The following is a 17,032-nucleotide window of genomic DNA, read 5'->3' on the forward strand; positions in this document are numbered from 1 at the left end:
ACAGGCTGGGAGGGGAAGGACATTTCACTCCACCAGAGTACCGTCCATGTGGTGAGGCTGAAAACTTAACCCACTTTTGTCTGACAATCAACCTGACCATAAATGAAGTTTGCAGTAAGTCACTTTCTGACCATTGAAACATGTTACTGCATGTGCAACAATCAACTATATTCATGGCAAGTTCGACTTGATAGCATTTTAAACATTTAAACTCACATTCAAAATTGGAGCAGCTCCAAGATGCTTGTGAGTTTTTCAAAGTGCAATAACTCGCTGACATTACACTAACAATGGTCCCATTCATTAGTAGTTATGTGCTGATACCATTTTACAAACTATTTCAAAAACCATTGTGAGTAGAACAGCAAAAGACAGCTTCACATGGAACATAAGACAAATATGATGGTCGAATCAATCCTGAAAAGCACAATCCATTATACTTGAACTCTGTATTCTACCTTGCATTCACCATCTACCCAATTTTCCAAAATAACTGATACATATTTTGAAAAAATTTTCAAAAAACCTAAAAGTTTTCAATTTCACTTTGTATGAGTACCCATCTTTACCCCCCTGAGATCTGACGACACATGATATGGCTCATTCAGCTTGTCAGGCAACAGGTTATTGTAAATTGTACTAAAATTCCATGACAGATGATATTCACATGTATCATATTGATTTCAACCAGCAATATCTAACCCACAAAAAACTGTCCTGTTAAATGTTATAGGTGCCATAATACATAGGTAATGCATGCAGACTTGATTAAATGTAATTTAACATAATATTTACCACTATAACTAATAGAAATATGTGGATTTAGATATCCGCTTCTAGTTTGAATTTGACCAACTGGAAAATGATGCACTCAATTATTATTTAGCATAGTTTTAATATACAAGTCATTTCTTCACTGAAATTCAAATTTGCAAAACAAAAAAAAATGAAGGAAGACTTATGCAGTGAGATTTGCTGCATTGCTCCAGGTGAAAAGTATCTGGCTAATTCCCCAGTCATCCCACAGATTGATAGATATTGTGAGAAATGGAAGATTGAGGTATTAGTTGAAAATATCTTTATTATAAAGTGGATTCAAACTTGGAATAGCTCTCTTTCAATCTGTCTAGCAAGCATATTAGAATTTGCACTGAGAGGAATTTGAATACACGATGGAATCGTGCTGATTTGAAAGATTTGCTTGGAACTTTAGCAAATACCTAATGTCTCTTAACTTTATTTGATATGCCTATTCTCCATCCACACAGCTTCCCAAACATATGTAATATTTCAAATAAACTGTTTTGTTATAAATATAAATGAGGAAAAAGATATTTCCACTGGCAGAAGGCTGGATTTAAGAGTACCTAATTAAGATAATTATCAAAAGAACCAGAGGGGAAATGGAGAGAATTCTTTTTAAGTAGCAAGCTGTTATTACATTCATTTACTGGAACACATTGCCTGAAAGGGTGCTGAAAGCAGATTCAAAAGTGAACTGAAATACCCTCAAAAAGGAAACATTTGCACTTGGGGGCAAGAAGATGGTAATGGCACAAATATGGATATGTCAGAAAACTGACAAAAGCACAGTGGCCATATTCTATACTGTATGAGTCTATGAAAGCAGTTTCTTTCAGGGTGGAATGGATGACCCAGGAAAAAGGGTAAATAGTTGAATAGTGGTGTGTACTGAATTACTTGATCCCCTTTGAGAAGCAGCTGCATACTTCAATTGCATCCAGCCATTCTGAACTAGAGGCTGAATTCTAGACAGAATGACTGAGGCTGGAAAATGTGTGAGAAACGTCAATGAGAATAGATACATCCTTTACACCATTCATAATCAAGCAGTTTACTTGAAATTACTATTCATGATCAGAAATAAAGAGTGCCAATTTGGATGGGATGATGTACTGGGGGTGCTGTACATGGAATTGTACTCCAGCAAGGTTGTGTGAAATTCAAAGATTTGAACAATCTATAGAAAGTATCTAAAAGCATAGGAGAAATACCACAAGTGCTATCTTTAGAACTTTTTACAAATCTGGTGACCACAAAGGTGGTCCAGTGACTTGCTTAATGTTCAGCTGAAAATGAGTCAAAACCAGCTCTGAACCTGAACATGCCATTCATATTCCTGATTTCAGGCTCCTGAAGCAATGTTCCACTTGGAGATCAGTTGTAGCAAGAAACTCCCAGGAGACTGCAGAAATGCTTTAGAGGTCTCCTTAAAACATTCCAGGAAAGGTCTCACATACCCACTGACTCAGGAAAAGCCTTCTTGTGAATAATGAAAATGGGGAAGGCTCGTTCAGGAGAGCATCGTGACACTTTGTCAGGAAAATAGAGGTGAAGTCCAGGCTTTGGAGGGACATTAACCTCTAAACAGTCTACCTACCCAATCTTAAAGAGTTACCTACCCCACCTTTGATAGAATCTGCAGATCATGCAATAGATTGATTAGCCGTTTCAAAAGCCAAATGAATTGAAGTTGAAACAGGATTTTGCTTGACCCTTGCAGACAGTTTAAGAACAGAATTCTCCAGCAAGATTCAGGATCTTCAGGTGGTATGGAAGGAATATAGAAAATTAATTAAAGAGGTAAAAAACAAAAGGGGAGAAAATGTTTGGCTTATCACTGTGAGTTTACGGATATTTCAGTTTTGTACCTACTGGAATAAGCGATTTGTGATAAACCACTTACCAATTTAAATACATGTTTATGAACTGTTACTTGAGATTTAAAAAAAAATGTTTTGAGGGTTGGGATAGAAATAGTTAACCTTAGCTTTCAATAACATTAATACCATTTCTATCACAGAGATGTTTCCTATCACATTGATACTTCTTCTTTACAAAGCTCTGGTGTGGGGGAATAGGATGCTTTTCAAAAGGTAGGTGCAGACTTAATGGGCTGATTGGCCTCTTCCAGCCTTTTCTCAATAAATAGTTTGCAAGTACATTTTCATTGAACAAATAAACTCTTGATTGCACAAGTAGATAATGAAAATGTTAAAAATCATGCCAATTTTTTTACAACTCTTGGAAACTTGCAATATCTGCAATTTGAAATTCATTATCAGTTTTCCTGTAGATTATAGGAATGGTATGAATCATGCGCATCACTCGTCATTATACTTTCATTTAAATATTAATTAAAGAGTATGCTTGCATGGCTTGTATTATCAGAATACTGCTGACTGTAGGATTTTCTGCAATACACAATAAAAGCCCAAGGCACCAACTTTATCATTTGTCATTTTTACATTTCTGCTCAATTATCCAAACCAAACGCAAAAGTTGAATATGCATTTGCTGAAGATCCAGATAACGCCCAATTACAGTCTGCTTTTTGAAGTTGTGGTATGATCTTTTGTGAATGCTAGTGCAGAACCAGTTATGTCTTTCCTGGCTTGCTCAGTCAAGACTTATGTTTAATAGACCCATATTGCTACTTTACTCATTCATGGCTTTGGTGGTGGTGCCAATTGACTTTATCCAGAAATATTGCTGTTGCCATTTCACACAACTTGGCAACTCGCAGACTGTGCTGGGTAAGTCAGAATCTGTATCCTTGATCTTTTTTTAGAGTCAGCATTATCCAAAGTTGGTGGAACTCCGCCAGAAATTTTCCAGAATTAAAAGTGTTAGGGAATGCCCAATAGAATTTTTCAGTCAACAATTTCATAGTCATTACCAAGCTATGAACCCAGTAAAACTGTTCACTTTCTCAGTATAGCCAAATGTTTCAATGGGTTTGATGAAACAAACCTTTTCATCGGCCAAATTGGTGTCTTCTACAGCCTGCCATATATATGTTATCTTAAATAACAGCGTTCCCAAAACAATTCATCCATTACTGGACTAATAATTTGCAGTGTATTTAATTACCAGATGTAAATTCAATGCTTCTTTGCAGACCAGTCACAGTTTTCAGCTGGTTCCGTCTGTTCGTTGAGTGAACTCCACAAAAATATAATTCCGCAATTCTACTACTGATGCATCTCAGGATGGCCTTTAACCGATATTGATAGTCAAACTCAAATATTTAATATATTTTATTACTCATTTATCATTAGGTTCCATGACTTTATAGAGATTGTGCTATTTCTATTGCATTTTACCATTAGAAATGCTTAGAAAATTAGAAATTTCCAGAACTTATTTTACATGGTGATTTCCCACTTCTTCCACTCACACTTGAGAATCTTTATTTGAATAAACTGCTTTGGTTTACTAACTCAATAACACATTTTTTATTGCTTCCTTTGTCTGTGCTTTTTTTTAAAAACGTGTTTTGAATGATTAGTACTTAATAAGTTCAAAGTTATGTAAATGAATGTTTCACTTCCCAACATAAAGTTGGGTAAGTGATACTTTCAAATCAGTAGAACCCAAATTCGGAGAAGCACAAATTCAGAGGAAATATCTGCGAAAGCAAGTTTCATAAGCCAGGGAATTCAAACATTTTAAGGAATGTTGAACTTATTATAGTGAGACTAATGTGCAGTGCAAAAGTTATGTTACAATGTGAACTTCTGACACAAGGGAGGAAAGGACACAATTTATGGCTTTGGTGGTGGTGCCAATGGACTTTGTCCAGAAATATTGCTGTTGCCATTTCACACAACTTGGCAACTCACAGACTGTGCCGGGTAAGTCAGAATCGGAAACATGATACATTATGTTACTTTAGATTTAGCATTTTAATCCATCACATCACTTGGCATTGGGACTGTGTAGAACAGTCCATGAGACTATAAGTGATCAACTAACTTTACTAGCAACTCCACAGCTCTTTCATATTGTCCAATGATGGCTATACATAACAATTGGACATCAAAGGCATGTTCTCCCTTGCTACGCTGACCAATGAATACATTGTGTGCCACTGGCCACATGTTCAAAAGGAGGATCTTTTGCCTAAGTACTTGATCAGATGAGGAATCAAGTGATTGTGTTCAGGATGAGATGCTGTGACATGCAAATAAGATATAAATTTAGATTTTAGAGGAAAACTAAAGTAAATTTTTAAACAAAACTTACTATCATAGTTCATCATTACTGCAAGAGGACAGCAAACTTAATAAAAGTGCTGAGCATTAGAAATACCAAATATAACCTAAAACCATTGCTGGTCATCCAACAAATATCATTGAAGGCAGGTAAAAGCATTATCAGACTCTCACCTGAAAATTTTCAGCTTCTGTGAACTGTAACAATAGTGTATAAATTAGAAATACTAAGTTAGGGATGCATTGGCTTACAACAGCCCTACATGTTTGAGTACTGTGCTCCTGGTACATGGTTTTTATACATTTTATTTTATTCATTTGTGGGATGTGGGCATTGCTGGCTGGCTGGCTGGCATTTATTGCCCATCCCTTGTTGCCCTTGAGAAGGTGGTGGTGAGCTGCCTTTTTGGATCACTACAGTTGACCCACAATGCCATTAGAGAAGGAAGTTTAGAAATATGACATGTGTGGGACATAAACCAGATGAAGAAAGAGTAATTTTATCTCGAAAGTACAGTTAATTCTATTCTGTTTAGTTTGTGCAGTGGGATTTATGTGAACAGAGATCTCTTCTATCAGATCAAATGAAACAAATAATCACTTATCAATTCAAAACTGATTTGCATCAAAATTATATCAATTCAACATGAAAACTAAAGATTTGGTTATGCATAGAGGTCCAGCTAGGTTGGCTAATCCTCTCACATATTATCTTGTTTGAACTCCATCCCTATAGTTTGATGTTGCCCTCATAAGACCGCTCAGATTTCTGGCATTCACCTTTCCAAGCTCATTTCTCTTTCTATTCTTTTCTCCCCCTATTGTGGAATTTCTGGTTTTTAAGAGTTTGATTCAATTAAATCATCATTTTTGTTTTAGTGCAAAACATTTTTACCCTGAAAAATTATCAATAATTCAGAGCTACCCACAGCATAACCTCACTGTGTGATGTGAAATCTTACATGATTAACATGGTAAATACACATTGATTTTGTTTCAACAGAATGTTCTTGAATGTAGAATGTTTGAGACTTTTCTGAAGATATCAAACAGAGACATGTGTTACATGATTGGACTAAATGGGCTTGCAACAAAACCAGGATTCTCTCAGCACGTTGAACCCGCTTGGGCATTGATTCTGTTCAGACTTGTCATCATTTCCTTTGACCAAATGATACTCTTTCAAAAAGAACACTATCAGAACGAAACAAGCAATCATAACAATTCTTGTTCAAACATAGAATAAAAAGTTTTTCAAAAAGTGCAAAAACAACATATAAAAAAAACTATCCAGCTGCATGACTACTTTCCATTCTACACAATTGCAGCTTGATCAGATTTCTGTATCAAAAATTCATCAATGAGAAACATTGGCTGTACTTGCTAATAGTCTACTTAAGCTTTACCTATATTTATTAAGAAGGGACGGAATTTCTTTGTCCATATCCTGTATTAAGTAATATTTGTGTTCGTGCAATCCTGTCATAATGCAGTCATAACATCGATGACGATCTTTGTAGGATGTCCTTCCTTGCTTTTCTATTGCACAAGTTCTAGTCATTTGACACGTCAAAAAATTGACACAACATGTTTGAGTCTTTAGTGCTACAGTTTCTTCTCAGCTTTTATGAAGTTTCCACTCCTGTTTTGTTCCATTGTTCAAATGTTCAGAACAGTGCAATGACTGAACAGAAAGTCTGGATGTTATGTCCGTCCTTCCAGTTATGACGTTTCTGATTTGGTGTTGACTATTCTCAGACATTATAACTAAGCGTTGGGGCAGTTAAGTGTAATGAAGCATTAAAAAATTCTAAATCTTACATCATTACAGCTCAATATTTCTCTCCACAGGTCTGCATTTGCTACAGTTCTGTATTTTTCAAAATTGACAATAGTCTTAACATTCAGGAGATCATCTGACATATTAATGAGATCGGACTTATTACACATGGCAGACTAGTGTGACAAGCAGAGCTCTCATGCAGTTAAAAACAGTTGGCAGAAGACTACACATCTACATTAGTGTAAAATTAAACATTCCAAACAGATCAACTAATTGTGTTGGGAGTAATGGGGAGAAGACCATTTGAGGCAAATATCTTGGAATAAAAGTACCCACTCTCCCTCCTACCTCACTGCCATGACCCTCAGAATGTACATTCTTAATGTGGAAGATATTGCTTCCAAATGTGGATTTTTTTGGGAGGGTAATTATTGATCCTTAATTCATTATAACTTTAACACCATCAGTTGAATATCATTTAGATTTTTTTTAAAAGCTATATGCCTGCTCGTTTGTTAACCGAGGCTTCCTGGTCCTATTCTGAAATCTGGTGGCTCAAGGCTTGTTGGAGAATAAGTCACTGCGGGTTCTTTAATCCAGAGCAACGGGACACCATTTTTGCCATCAGACTTCTTCTGTGAGTTTAGGGTTTTATAGCGTGTTAATAAAATGGCAATAAGCAGGACTCCAAATATTGGAAAAGGGTAGAAAAATATAAAGTAGAAAAGGGCATCATTTGAACAAATTGCTTCCTGAAGAGAAGAACCTGTAGGAAAGAAATAATGAAAATCAGAAACTTTCTTATTTTTTGACATTGCCTTTCCCCTACGCTTCCACTTCCCTCTGCAATGACTGCCTCAACTTCTTCCTTTACTCTGTGTTATTCGAAACACGAACTACTGACCTGAGTCCCGAGCATCCCATCCTCAAAGCTAAAGGAGATATCTTTGCAACAACATCTTCTAATAGGACTGGACAGGGTAGATGCAGGGAGGATGTTCCTGATGGTGGGTGTGTCTAGAACCGTGGTCACAGTGTGAGGATTCAGGGTAGACAATTTGGAATGGAGATGAGGAGACATTTCTTCACCCAAAGAGTGGTGAGCCTGTGGAATTCATTACCACAGAAAGTAGTTGATTCCAAAACATAGAATGTATTCAAGAGGCAACTAGATATAGCACTTGGGGTGAATGGGATCAAAGGTTATGGGGAGAAAACAGGTTTAGGCTGTTGGGTTGGACAATCAGCCATGATCATGAGGAATGGCGGAGCAGACTCAAAGGGTCGAATGGCCTCCTCCTGCTCCTATGTTCTATGTTTTATATTTCATTGACAATATCTGGATGATTCTCGATATATATCTGGTGGTAATACTTCATATGCTCATTTGGAGAAACTTTAGGAACAAAAATTACATTAACCTGAAATCAGTGATTAATTCCTGTTTGTATTTGAATGTATGAAACAAACACTAAATACCAAAATGATGTAAGTGATATTATGATTTGAATTTTTTTTTTCTTTTTAATTAGGATTTCTTCGAGGATTACAGATTGAATTCACAGGTAACTGGCATTTTTAAAAAAGTGGCAGTTCCTTTTTGTGATATTTAGCCAAATGTCAAAATAGAATTGCCTGAAGTATATGGACAGATGCCTTGCTGTTACAATTTAAAAGTTGACACTGCAAAGTCTACCTTATTAACATCTGGCCACTAGTGTCAAATTTTGAAAAGATATCTTATAGCCTAGTCAAGCTGCATCCTGGCACAGTTATGGCCACAGAATCATCTCTTGCACACAATCTCCTAAGTATTGCCATTGCTATTCCTGGGCATGTCCAGACCATTCCACAGAACGGATCCAGAGCATAGTGGCACACAGTTAGAAAGAAGCTGTACTGGGAGACTTCAGCGCTGACTCCTGACTTCATGAACTGTCATAGCATCAGGTGAAACCTGAGCAAAGAAACTTTCTGCTGATGATCGCAGACCAACCACATCCACCTCTCCCCTCAGCTGATAAATCAGTTTTCCTCCATGTTGAACACCACTTGGAGGAACCACTGAAGAAATAAAAGGAACAGAATGTAATCTGGGATAATGGGAACTGCAGATGCTGGAGAATCCAAGATAACAAAATGTGGACCTGGATGAACACAGCAGGCTAAGCAGCATCTCAGGAGCACAGAAGCTGATGTTTTGGGTCTAGACCCTTCAGAGAGGGTGATGGGGAGATGGCCCCACCGAACCTATCTCCACCTATCTGGACTCCATTTTCTCCCCTTTGGTCCAGGAACTCCCCACCTATGTCTGTGACACCACCCACGCCCTCCACCTCCTCCAGGACTTCCAATTCCCTGGCCCCCAACACCTCATTTTCACCATGGACGTCCATTCCCTATACACCTGTATTCCTCATGCAGATGGCCTCAAGGCCCTCCGCTTCTTACTGTCCCGCAGGCCCGACCAATCCCCCTCCACCGACACCCTCATCCGCCTAGCCGAACTTGTCCCCACCCTCAAGAAATTCTCTTTCGATTCCTCCCACTTCCTACAGACAAAGGGGGTGGCCATGGGTCCCCGCATGGGCCCAGGCTATGCCTGCCTCTTTGTAGGTTACGTGGAACAGTCCCTCTTCCGCACCTACACAGGCCCCACACCCCATCTCTTCCTCCGTTACATTGATGATTGTATCGGCGCCGCCTCTTGCTCCCCAGAGGAGCTCGAACAGTTCATCCACTTTACCAACACCTTCCACCCCAACCTCAAGTTCACTTGGGCCATCTCCAACACATCCCTCACCTTCCTGGACCTCTCAGTCTCCATCTCAGGTAACCAGCTAGAAACTGATGTCCATTTCAAGCCCACTGACTCCCACAGCTACCTAGAATACACCTCCTCCCACCCACCCTCCTGTAAAAATTCCATCCCCTATTCCCAATTCCTCCGCCTTCGCCACATCTGCTCCCAGGATGAGGCATTCCACTCCCGCACATCCCAGATGTCCACGTTCTTCCAGGACCGCAACTTTCCCCCCGCAGTAGTCAAGAACGCCCTTGACCACGTCTCCCGCATTTCCCACAACACATCCCTCACACACCGCCCCCAGAGGATCCCCCTCGTCCTCACATACCACCCCACCAACCTCCGGATACAACGTATCATCTTCCGTCACTTCCGCCATCTACAATCCAACCCCACCACCCAAGCCATTTTTCCATCCCCACCCTTGACTGCCTTCCGGAGAGACCACTCTCTCCGCGACTCCCTTGTCCACTCCACACTCCCCTCCAACCCCACCACACCCGGCACCTTCCTCTGCAACCGCAGGAAGTGCTACACTTGCCCCCACACCTCCTCCCTTACCCCTATCCCAGGCCCCAGGATGATCTTCCATATCAAACAGTTGTTCACCTGCACATCTGCCAATGTGGTATACTGTATCCATTGTATCCGGTGTGGCTTCCTCTACATTGGGGAAACCAAGCGGAGGCTTGGGGACCGCCTTGCAGAACACTTCCGCTCGGTTCGCAACAAACAACTGCACCTCCCAGTCGCGAACCATTTCCACTCCCCCTCCCATTCCTCAGACGACAGACGACATGTCCATCATGGGCCTCCTGTGGTGCCACAATGATGCCACCCGAAGGTTGCAGGAACAGCAACTCATGTTCCACTTGGGAACCCTGCAGCCCAATGGTATCAATGTGGACTTCACAAGCTTCAAAATCTCCCCTTCCCCTACTGCATCCCAAAACCAGCCCAGTTCTTTCCCTCCACCTACTGCATGACAAAACCAGCCCAGCTCGTCCCCTCCCCCCACTGCATCCCAAAACCAGCCCAGCCTGTCTCTGCTTCCCTAACCTGTTCTTCCTCTCACCTATCCCTTCCTCCCACCTCAAGCCGCACCTCCATTTCCTACCTACCACCTCATCCCGCCTCCTTGACCTGTCCCCTCCCTACCTTCCTGCCTATACTCACCTCTCTACCCATCTTGTTTTCTCTCCATCTTCGGTTCGCCTCCCCCTCTCTCCCTATTTATTCCAGTTCCCTTTCCCCATCCCTCTCTCTGATGAAGGGTCTCGGCCCGAAACGTCAGCTTTTGTACTCCTGAGATGCTGCTTGGCCTGCTGTGTTCATCCAGCTCCACACTTTGTTATCTTAGAATGTAATCTGGGTTTGGTCCTCAATGCGCCACACCAAAAGTGGCTGGGTAGCCGCATTACTGACCGAGCTGGTCATGTCCAAAAAGGTCATAGCTGCTGGACAGGTCCTGCAGGAACTGATGAGGGAACTAACAGGAGGGAAAATTATACTTACCATGGTCTCACTATGCAAAGCAGAAAAGATGTGTCTGTCCATGATCATTTCAGTATGAGTGACCACTGCACAGAGCTGGAGGAGACGCGGTGCTATCTTCACATTAATGATAATTATCATTATGTTATGGGGTACTTCTAACATATTGAATGGGATAAGTTTCAGACAGGTCTGACAACTCATGTATGTGCATGCTTGAGGAATTAAGGATCATCATCAACAGCGTAATTATACTTAACCATAATCCGTAACATCATGGTTCCACTACTAACACTAAGCCAAGGAATCAACTGCGAGCCAATGCATAATGCAGATGGTCATGCCAGCAGCAGCAGCATTAAAACGGATCAGATCTAAGCTCTGCAATCATGTCACATTCAGTCATGAATGGTAATTGACAACTAAATAACCCATTTTGTGGAGGAGGTTCTGTAGGTATTCTCATTCTCAATACATCAGCACAAAAGACGAGGCAGAAGCATTCCTAAGCATCTTCAGCCAAGCAGATGATTCACTTCAGATTCCTTGGAAGGTCCTTTGCATCACAGCTGCTAATCTTCAATGAATTTGATTCAGTCAACATGATGAAGAAACAGCTGAAGACATTAAGTATCACATAGGATACGGCCCTGACAACATTTGGCAGCAGTACTGAAGAAATGTGCTCCAGAAGTTGCCTTGCAAAGCTGTCCCAGTACAACTACATCACTAGTATTTAACTGACAATTTGGAAACTTAGCCAGGTATTTGTGGTCGCATACACTGAAAAAAGGACAAGTCTAATCCAACCAATTACCAGCCCATCAGTCTACTCTCGATCATGAGTAAAGTGATGGAAGGTGTCATCAACAGTGCTATCAAGCAGCAGTTAACAAAAACCTGCTCACTGACTCTTATTAACAAAGTGTGGAGCTGGATGAACACAGCAGGCCAAGCAGCATCTTAGGAGCACAAAAGCTGACGCTTCGGGTCTAGTCCCTTCATCAGTTTTTCTGCTGCTTGGCCTGCTGTGTTCATCCAGCTCCACATTTTGTTATCTTGGATTCTCCAGCATCTGCAGTCCCCATTATCTCTGACTCTTATTTTCAGCTCTTTCAGACACATTCTGCTTTTGACCTCATTACAGTCTTGGTTCAAACATGGACCAAAGAGATGAACTCCAGGTATGAAGCGAGACTGACTGTCCATGGCTGTCAAGACCACATTTGAATGAGTGCAGCATCATGGAGCTCTAGCAAAGCTGGGACATTGAGGATCAGGAGGAAAACTGTCCACTGTTTGTATTTTTAGCTGGCAAAGGACAGTGGTTGTGATTGTTGGAAGTCAGTCATCTTACTCCCAGGACATCATTGCAGGAGTTCATCAGGGTAGTGTCCTGAGCCCAACCATCTTCAGGTGCATCATCAATAACCTTCCCTCATTATAAAGTCAGAAGTGGGGATGCTCGCTGATGATTTCACAAAGCAAGTCTAACCATCATCCATTGACATTCAATGGCATTACCATTACCAAATCCCCCACTATCAAAGTCCTGGGGGTTAATGTTGTCCTGAAACTTAACAGGACCAGCCATTTACATACTGTAGTTACAAGTGTATGTCTGAGACTGGAAATTCTGGTGAATAACTTATCTCTTGACTCCCAAAGATCTTCCTGCCATCTAAAATGCACACATCAGGAGTGTTATGGAATATTCTCAACTTGCGTGGGTGAATTCAGCTTCAACAACACTCAAGAAGCTCAAACTTATACAGGATACAGCAGCCCACTGATTGGCATCCCTTCTAAAACCTTCAACATTTCCTTCCTCTACCACTGACATATAATGGCAGCAGTGTGTATCATCTGCAAGACAGCTTGCAACAAATTAACCAAGGCTCCTTCAATGAGCTATACTATTTAGAATCATGAAGACAGCAGATAATTGGAAACAAAACCACCTGCAAGTTCCCCTTCAAGACACACACGACACTGACTTGGAGAATTATCACCATTCCTTCATTGTCACTTGGTCAAAATCCTGCAACTTGCTCCTTAAGAGCAATATGGGCATCTTGACATAGACTGCAGCAGAACAAGAAGACTGCTCAACACCAATTTCTCATAGGCAATTAGGGATGGGCACTAAATGCTGGACTAATGAATGCTTGAAAAGGAACATGTTGAAACTTTACATCAGAATTTACAGATTGATCATGCGAACAAGCTAAACTTGAGCTACGTTTGGTCAGTTTGTGGAAAAAACTGAGGCACAGCTGATTAGTACAAATGGTATTTTGCACATAGGCTGTGGTTCACTTATCACACATAATGACAAATTACTTTGAAATCTTTTCTTCCAGGGTGTTTGAGAGAATATATTCTGATTGATACCAATGTACGTTAGTGAAAATGACTGACAGGGCGTTGATGATTCCTATAGTACTGACGACATACATCCCAAAAAAAATATAAAATCAAAGCAAGGTACTGGGGATCTGAAAAAAGTATCATGTGTCAGAAAAACTAAGCTGGTCTGATTTTGTATTGGTAGACAGCGGAACAGGATTAACATGTCAAGTTCAATATGACTGTTCTTTGAAAGGTCACAGAAACCGGCTTAGTTGAGCACCAGAAGATCATAAACCTGAGTTATGTCTTTAAACCACACACCGTTATTTTGGGGATAATGTTTAAGTCTGAGCCTCTGAAATATGATCCCAATAGTTACATGAAAGATTCTGCTGGAAAGTAGTTACTAAAGCAGATCTCAGCATATATAAGGGCTGCACAATCTCTGTGTAATTATTGTTAATAAATACTATTTGAAGGAACAACTGGAAGTCTGGCCTGAGATTATTTGAAAAGCAGATGGATCCACACTAAAACATCTCTGAAGCACTTTGAACGTTTTATACCTCAGAGGCATGATATAAATGCAAACTTCAAATATAAATGTGTGCTGCTGTCACACTTTAGTCACACCCTATAATTCAACAGCACATTGCATTTAGAATAGAAAAATGACACTGAGCCAAAGAAAGGCTTTACAATGGTTGACAAAAACTTGAGGAAAAGAGGTGGGTTTTATGGAGTGCCTTAAAGAATGGAAGGAAGACAGGAGGGATCTAGGAAGAAATTCCAGAGCACAGTGCGGCTGAAGGGAAGTTACCAATACTGGTGAGAAGTGAGGACCTATAAAGCAGGTAAACATTATGGAGCTAGGAAGAATCTTGGCTACAAAGAGATTTAAAATCAAAAATTGAATTTGAAACACACCAGGATGATATAGGTAATGAGATAAAGCATTTTTAGGAATTTGTGTAGGATACAGAGATAGTAGGAACTGCAGATGCTGAAAAATCTGAGATAACAAGGTATACAGCTGGATGAATACAGCTGGCCAAGCAGCATTAGAGGAGCAGGAAGGCTGACGTTTCAGGCCTAGATCCTTCTTCAGAAGGGTCCAGGCCTGAAATGTCAGCCTTCCTGCTCCTCTGGTGCTGCTTGGCCTGCTGTGTTCATCCACCTCTACACCTTTTTATCTCTGTGTAGAGTGCTTTGTATGAGTTGAAGAGGATTGATGGTGAAGAATTAGAAGTAGGCTAGGATCACATTGTTCAACATGAAGTTGCATAGGCAAAATGTAGATCAGATGAGTAGTGGTGGTTAAGGAAGTGAAATGAATTAATCTTTGTGATGGATGTTCCTTAATGTGTAATTTGATACTAATGTATGGATAATTTTCTAATTACAGAATCACTGAAACAGACCTGGGGAGAAGCTGAAAAGTCCTGGATCAGTCCTATTCTTGCTTGTCCACAATGAATGCAAAAGAACAATTTCCCTCAAGAAGCTGACAGGTCCAGCATCTGGTCAAGCTGCTAGGCATCTCCAAGGTCAAGTTGTCCCTCACATATTATTAAATGTCAGTAGCTTCTGCCTTTGATATGTTAACTAAACCCCCCTACCTCTCTTCTGGAGATCACTTTTCCATGTAGTAATTTATGGGCCTTTAAGATTTAGACATGTGAAAAAAAAAGGCAGGAATATCAGAAATAGTAAGAACTGCCAATGCTGGAGTCAGAGATAACACAGTGTGGAGCTGGAGGAGCACAGCAGACCAGGCAGCATCAGAGGAGCAAGAAAGTTGATGTTTCGGGTCTGGACTCTTCTTCAGAAATAATCTCTTTCTTCACAGTTTTTATTAAAAATCTCCAGTGATATTCTATCAAGGTTCCGCATCCTAGACTGGTTAGCAAGATTAGATCACGTAGGAAATGGGTACCCAGCCAATTTATACAAAATTGGCTTGCAGGTGGGAGACAGAGGGTAGTGGTGGAGGGTTGCTTTTTGGACTGATGGTCTGTGACCAGCAGTGTGCCGCAAGTGTCGATGATGGGTCCTTTACTTTTTGTCATTTATATAAATGATTTGGATTTGAACATAGGAGGTACGGTTAGCAAGTTTGCAGATCACGAAAATTGGTGGTGTAGTGGACAGCCAAAAACATTATCTCAGAGCACAATCGGATCTTAATCAGATGGGCAAATGGCTCAGGTGTGACAGATGGAGATTAATTTAGATAAATGTGAGGTGTTGCATAGTGGTAAGGGAAACCAGGGCAAGACTTTTTATAGTTCATAATAGGGGTCTGGGGACTGTTGCAGAACAAGGACACCTAGGGGTGCAGGTGCATAGTTCCTTGAAAATGGAGTTGTAGGTAGACAGGGTGGTGAAGAAAGCTTTTGGTATGCTTGTCTTTATTAATTGGTGCATTGAGTATGGGAGTTAATACGTCATGTTGCAGCTGTACAGGACATTGGTGAGGCCACTTATGGAATATTCCATATAATTCTTGTCTCCCTGCTATAAGAAAGTGTTAAAAATTGAAAGGGTTCAGAAAATATTTCCAAGGGTATTGTTGGGATTGGAGGGTTTGAGCACAGGGAGGGGCTGAAATAAGCTGGGGCATTTTCCCCTGGAGCACTGGGGGCTGAAGGGTGACATTATCATTGAATCATAGACTACCTACAGTGTGGAAGCAGGCCATTCAGTCCAGAAAGTCCATACCCACCCTTCCGAAGAGCATTCCACCCAGACCCACACCCCGACCCTGTCCCTATAATGCCATGGCTAATGCACCTACCCTGTACAACCTGGACATTATATGCAATTTAGCATGGCCACTCCACCTAACCTGCATATCTTTGGATTGGGGGAGGAAACTAGAGCACCTGGAAGAAACCTACATGGACATTGGGCAAATATGCAAACACCATACAGACGGTTGCCTGAGGCTGGATTCAAACCCAGGTCCCTATCACTGGAGGCAGCGGTGCTAACCACTGAGCCATCGTTATACCCTTGGCATTTCTTACACCTACCAGCCTTGTTCTTCACAATAACTGGAACACACTGTCTCTGAACTCTCATTATCTCATTTTTGGAAGCCTCCCACTTCCCAACTGTCCGTTTATCTGTGAATAGCCTCCCCCAATCAACTTTTCAAGATTCCTCTTGTAAAGCCATGAATGGGATGAATAGCCAAGGTCTTTTTACCAGGGTGGGGGCGTATAAAAGTAGATCTAATCTAATCTAGACAGCGTAAGTTCAAGGTGAGAAGGGAAAAATTTAAAAGGGACCTAAGGAGTAATTTTTTCATGTAGAGTGTGTGGTGTGTGTATGGAATGAGTTGCCAGGGGAAGTAGTGGAGGCAGGTACAGTCACAACATTTAAAAGGCATTTGGATAGGGAGGGATTAGAGGGATATGAACCAAATGCTGCCAAATGGGACTAGATCAATTTGGAATATCAGGTTAGTGCAGGTCGAAGTTGAATCAAAGGGTCTGTTTCTGTGCTGTGTAACTCTATGACTTTATCAAAAAGTACTTTTCTGATATATGGTGCCACATCAGTTCTTCTCCCATT

General features: G+C 40.8%; 1 protein-coding gene and 1 long non-coding RNA gene across 2 annotated transcripts in view; one reads left to right on the forward strand and one right to left on the reverse strand.

The window, feature by feature from the left end:
- The window catches only part of LOC125456940 (uncharacterized), a 48,650-nt gene extending 33,385 nt beyond the window's left edge, over positions 1-15,265 (forward strand). Inside the window, exons 2-3 of the long non-coding RNA XR_007248543.2 lie at positions 8,334-8,366; positions 14,859-15,265. This is a non-coding gene — a long non-coding RNA (uncharacterized LOC125456940). The remainder of the gene's footprint in view (positions 1-8,333; positions 8,367-14,858) is intronic.
- The window catches only part of LOC125456939 (immunoglobulin superfamily member 3-like), a 189,105-nt gene continuing 178,304 nt past the window's right edge, over positions 6,232-17,032 (reverse strand). The window contains exon 10 of the mRNA XM_048540551.2: positions 6,232-7,567. Coding sequence (XP_048396508.1) covers positions 7,317-7,567 — 251 coding nt within the window. The 3' untranslated portion in view covers positions 6,232-7,316. The remainder of the gene's footprint in view (positions 7,568-17,032) is intronic.

The sequence above is a fragment of the Stegostoma tigrinum genome, chromosome 12 (genome assembly GCF_030684315.1).
Source record: "Stegostoma tigrinum isolate sSteTig4 chromosome 12, sSteTig4.hap1, whole genome shotgun sequence".
NCBI classification, from domain to species: domain Eukaryota; kingdom Metazoa; phylum Chordata; class Chondrichthyes; order Orectolobiformes; family Stegostomatidae; genus Stegostoma; species Stegostoma tigrinum.